General features: G+C 59.7%; 1 protein-coding gene across 1 annotated transcript in view; it reads right to left on the bottom strand.

Annotated features, from left to right (window-relative positions):
* Positions 1-1840: 1840 nt before the first annotated feature.
* LOC104527936 (synaptotagmin-2) overlaps positions 1841-5438 on the bottom strand; it is a 5108-nt gene continuing 1510 nt past the window's right edge. The window contains exons 3-8 of the mRNA XM_010171786.1: positions 4915-5031; positions 4513-4680; positions 4083-4250; positions 3657-3774; positions 2771-2904; positions 1841-2047 (exon numbers count right to left, since the gene is read on the bottom strand). Of these exons, the coding sequence (XP_010170088.1) occupies positions 1841-2047; positions 2771-2904; positions 3657-3774; positions 4083-4250; positions 4513-4680; positions 4915-5031 (912 nt within the window). The remainder of the gene's footprint in view (positions 2048-2770; positions 2905-3656; positions 3775-4082; positions 4251-4512; positions 4681-4914; positions 5032-5438) is intronic.

The following is a 5438-nucleotide window of genomic DNA, read 5'->3' as shown; positions in this document are numbered from 1 at the left end:
CCCAAGGATGGAGAGTCCCTCCCTGGGGACCTGTCCCAGAGCTGCACGTCCCTCCGGGGGAAGGGGCTTGTCCTCGTGTCCAACCTGAACCCCCCGAGCAGTAGCTGCCACCACATTTCCCACCATGTCCCCACCTCCAGCCGGGGCTGGGATGCCCTTTGGGAAGCGGGAGCACCCAACGGCGCTGGGGCGAGCTCAGGTTTGGCACTTTGTCCCCAGGCTCGGGACTCTCTGCACTGAGGTCCCAGCCTGGGCCCTGGACCCCCAGAGCAGCGTCCCCGACACCCGGGGCATCCCCAGAGCTCCGGTTCTCCTCTGTGATCCCCCTGGCTGGGGACACAGCCCCTTCACCACGGAACTCTGCAGAACCCCACAAAACCAGGTCCAAAAAGCGAAACGGAGCAGGAGCACGAGGCTGCTGGGGGGTCGGAGCCAGGACATGGACAGCAGCTCACACCAGTGCTCCAGTACAGACTGGGCTGAACTGGGCAGAGCTCCCAGACCCTCTCCCCACTGCAGGGAATGATGTTGGCTTTCCAGCTCAGGGGCTTGGTCCTGGCTTGTCCCATGGTGGGAGAGGGTTTGGGAGAGGTGGCCCGGAGAAGCTCCTGCCCACTGTCAGGGACACGGATATGGCTTATACCCCCGGGGGCAGTGGGACGGGGAGGATTCAGCAGCCAACACCCCGGTGGGGAGCAACAGCTCACAAGCGTTGTGGGGTTTGGTCCCTTGTTGGCCACGGGCTTGCTCTCGCCTTCCCCATTGACATCATGGTGGTGGGACACGGCCGTGGGGCTGGAGCTCCCCACAGCCCCCCAGCTGCCCCAAGGCTGTGCTGGGGTGCCCAGAGCGGGGCTGAGCCCTGGGGACATGCAATGGCCTTTGGAGAGGCACCTGGCACTGCTCTGGGGGGCTGCCCCCCTCACATTTGGAGACATCTTGGCGTAAACCTGCCTTGTGGAAGCATCTTGATCTACAGGTTTCCATGAAGCGTGGTGGGACACACATGCAAATAACCCAGTGCTGTCCTCGCTCCGCCTCTGGGGACATGATGGCAGAGGTGGTGGTGGTCTGCACTGCGCTGCTGTTGCATGAACGTCCCACCATGTGTCTCCTCAGAGCAGACACCCTGGGGCTCCCCATGCTCCGACTGGCCACTGTGGCTCCATCTGCAATGCCAAGGACTTGGCACCCCACCACCGTGCCAGCCGCAGCAGGGCCCCACTGTCCCTGCAAACCTCTCCCCAGAAGCCAAACCTGGAGCTGGCCAGGAGCACTCAGCCAACCTCGGCCTGAAGCCACAGCTCTCACCCTTCCTGGACGGAGGGAGGCAGAGCAGGAGCGGGAGGCATCTGGGTCTCCTGCAGAGGGTCTTCTCCACCATTCTGATGCCCACATGTTCATGCCTCAGGCAAGCACAGTGGGTCTGGTCATCTCGCACCATCATGCTCTGGTGTCACCTCCATGCAAGGTTTGATGGTTCCCCACATGAACCCAAGGGAAGGACAGCGGCAGCGATGCTGTGGGCTGGTGACGCGGCCGCCGGGGAAGGTCCCAGGCGTGACGGTGGCTTTGCACCTGGAAGGGATGGCGGGCAGAGGCGATGGGACATGCAGCAGAAAGGAGCGATGCTGAAGAATGAAAAGAACCATCCGTGTCTTTAGCCTCTTCACCTGGAAGCTCTCGGGACCATCTTGAAACCCTTCTGCAGCCATCAAAGGGTATTTCAGCTTCAAACAGAACAGAAAGAACAAAACGGAAGTCGCGTAACTGAGGTATCAGTAGCTCTGGGTCGCTCCGACTGTCCGCGGTGCCGGCCCACGCTGGCCACCACTTCTTCCTATTTGTTTTTCCCAAGTGCTGCATCTACTTCTTCCTCTGGCTTCAGCGAGTGCCACTGGGCAATGGGCCGCCGGGGGTTGGCCAGCATGTCGGACCAGTGCCGCAGCTCCGTGCCGGTGGAGTTACAGCCGGTGAAGATCTTGCCGATGGCTTCGTTCTTCCCCAACTTGTCATAGTCCAGCACTGTGATGACCACCTGCACTTTCTGGAGGAGGAAACCATCTTTAGAGGGGTGGAAAGGCACAGTGGCCGTGATGGCTCCACAGACTCCACGCTGTCCCCAGCCCCGCGACAGCTCGGCAGAGAGCCCCAGAGATCCCTCAAGGCTTAGACCTGCCATGGCCCATTTTGGGGCAGGGTCCCCACCGTGCCCATAGCCTCCTCCACTCCCTTCCCAGAGGATCTCGGGGTGGCAGAGCCATGGTAGGGACTCAGCTCATCCTGACGTGGCCACCTGAGAAAGGGCAGCAAGGGGTGATGTGAGTTGTGAGCTTCAGGGCTTGCTGGGGCTGGGCTGAGGCAAGGGGTGGGTGCAGGGGCTAGGGCAGGACATGGACATGGACATAGAGGAGCAGAAGGCATCTACCAATGGTCCAAAATGCCCCTAAGACCACAGAGAGGTCCCTGGTAGAACTGGGGTGAGCTCTATAGGGCCAGGAGGAGAGGGAAGCCCCACTCCTGCTGCGAGCTGGGGTTGGAGATTGTATCTCCCATGGGTGCTGCCCAGCGTCCCACCTCTGCCCCTGCACCAGCTGACCTCAGCATCCCAGGTTGGGACTGGATGTATTTTATGGGTGACCAGACCAGAAGCTCAGCAGGAGCTGCTCAGGCTGGTGGGAAGGCTGGGACATGGGCTCGGGCAGCTGCAGGACTTGTGCCATCACCCTCACCCCGCCTGCCTGCCTCCCAGGGAAGTCACTGGACAAACCTGTATCTGCTCAAAGGGGATCTCAAAGCTGAAGGATTCATTGAAGTAGGGGTTCAGGGTCTTCTTCTTGACTGTGGTCTTCTTCTTCTTCAACCTCTTGCCATTCTGCAGCAGGTGGATCTTCACATAGGGATCTGAGGGGGCAGGAGGGTGCATCAGCCAGGGCTGAGATGACCAGAAGTCTCAGCCCAGGACAAGATGCACCATGGGGTAAGGAGGCCTCCAGGAGTAGAGGTGCTCGGAGGCTTGTGGATGGAGCCCAAAGCCAAAATATTTGGGATGGAGAGGATTTGTGGAGGCAACTGCCCAAGGAATGGAGCTCTTCTGCATCCTGTGGGTCTCCTTGTAGGAGGACTGGGAACAGTGGAGTGCTGTCCTGTCACCCCTGTTTCTGGAGCAAGACAACCCAGCAATAAGGCTGAACCCTTCCAGCCATACAGGTACTGCTCTTCTCCTGGTTAAGGCAGGTCTGGAGAGAGCTGAGGACCCCTGGGCAGAGAGCTCAGCCCTGGGATGGAGATGGGAAGACTCTTTTAGCATAAAACAAGCCATCGAGAGAGGTCCTCAGCCCCAAGTCAAGGAGGAGTAAGACCAGAGCAAATGGCAGAGGAGCATTTTCACCACCCAGGTCCTGCAGTGTCCTGGCCCTGGCCACAGTGGTGGACCAAAGTCGATATGTTCTTCCTAAGGGTCAGGGGCTCATCCCATCCCCATCTCCCCTCGCTCCCCAGCCTGACTGGGCTGCCTCTGATGCAAGAGGTCCCAGGCACTGGAGGGGGCTTCTTTGACACCTGCCAGACTGGTGGCCCCAGTGTCCTTCCTCAACAAGGGATGCCAAGAGCCCCATGGCAAGGTGGGAGGAGGATGCCCATGAGTCAACACCCACCTGAGAGACCCCCGACATCCATCTTCTTCAGGTTCTTGGCCTCCAGGATGCAGACAGTGAGTTTCCCGGCCGTGGGCACGTACCGGAGGGAGATGCAGATATCTCCCAGCTTCTCTGGCTGCCAAGTGGAGCAGGGAGCAGATATCAAAGCCTTGCCAGTGCATTGTACCACAGTGCTGGGACACGGTCCCGTGTGCAGGTCCCCTCAAACCCTGCTCATCCTTTGATGCTGGCACACCATGCACGGGGGAACAGGGGCAGATCCTGCCCAGCACTCATGGCCAGGACATGCACAGCATTCAGGTGGGACCCCGCAGCAATCGCCATCCCGAGCACTGTGGGATGGCCCAGAAAGCAGAACACGTCTCCACGCCCCTGGCCAAGGGTTTCAGCTGGCTGAGGACCTTGTGCCAGCCCTGCTCTCACCTCTTCCTTCTCACCGCTCTGCAGGTCCCTCCACTCCTCAATGGGCTGGCCCAGGTCCACCGTGTTCATGGGCACCTTCACCTCACCAATGATGTCATGCTTGGAGAAGCGATCAAAGTCATAGATGGCCATCACCAGTGTCTTCCCACCCAGTTCCTGGTAAGGGACCTGCACAAAGAGGGCAACCAGGCTGGCAAAGGGCTCAGAGGAGCCCAGGCCAGTACCATCCACTCCTAGCAGCGAGGGTCAAAGTACAGGACTGGGATACAGTCAAGGGGAAAGATAGGAGTGGGAGACAAGGTCCCATGTTGTGAGTAGGAAGCCCATCCACTCCCAGCAGCAAGGGTCAAAGTACAGGACTGGGATACAGACAAGGGGAAAGATGGGAGTGGGAGACAAGGTCCCATGTTGTGAGTAGGAAGGGGCTCACCTTGAAGGTGAAGGTCTCATTGAAGGCAGGGTTGAGTGTCTTCTTCTGCACTTTGGTCTCATACTTCTTCTTCTTGTCGGGGAGTAGGAACACCTTGACATATGGGTCTGAGGTGCCACCCATGTCCAAAGCTGGCAATTCGGCAGCTTGGAGGATCCCCACTGTCAGCTGGAGGGGGGAGAGCGGTGTCTTCAGTGACATGGCCCAGTTATATGCTGCAGATGCCAAGGACTTGTCTCCAGTCCAATGTGGGGCAGGACTCACCATGGCACAGCACCCAGCTCCCCCCTCCCTCCCTCCTGTGCCACCCAGGTCCAACAGGGAGATTTCTTATCTCAAATACCCTCCCTGGACAAACCCCATCTCCCCATCTCCTCAGCTGAGCTCCAGCCCCTCCATCACCTGATTCGCCTGGAAATCATAGTCCAGTGAGAACTGCAGCTTGCCCAGGTTCTCCGGCTCCTTCTCCTCCTCCTCACCTTCCCCCTCTGTCAGACCCGTCTCAGCATCATCGTCGTCCTGTTGGTCCTGCAACAGCAGCCGAGGGTCACAGCCCAGCGTCCCCATCCCACAGCGCTGTGGACCTCCAGCACCCCAACCCTACTGGCTTCTCAATCTCCTGAATTCTCCCCATGAGGGGCCAGGACATCCCTGGATCTGGGGACATAAAGCACCAGTAGACCAGCCCTGGGGTGGCACTGGCTCTGCCCACCACCACGCAGCTGCCAGGAAGCTGGGAAGCCCCCGGACTGCTTGGTGCTGGTCCAGCCAAGATGGTGTGTGGAGCAGCCTTGGGATGCTGGGACACGGGGTCAGGTCCAACACACCAGGTTTGGTGCTTGTCTAGGGGGGGCTGCAGGGAAGTCACCTACTGCACAGGGTGCAGGGACAGTCTCCCCCCCCCCCACCCCCTGCCGGGGAGCGCT

This window comes from Antrostomus carolinensis, unplaced genomic scaffold (genome assembly GCF_000700745.2).
Source record: "Antrostomus carolinensis isolate BGI_N321 unplaced genomic scaffold, ASM70074v2 scaffold26407, whole genome shotgun sequence".
Taxonomy (NCBI): domain Eukaryota; kingdom Metazoa; phylum Chordata; class Aves; order Caprimulgiformes; family Caprimulgidae; genus Antrostomus; species Antrostomus carolinensis.
Note: the sequence above shows the minus strand (reverse complement) of the source record. Positions and strands in the feature narration are given on the sequence as shown.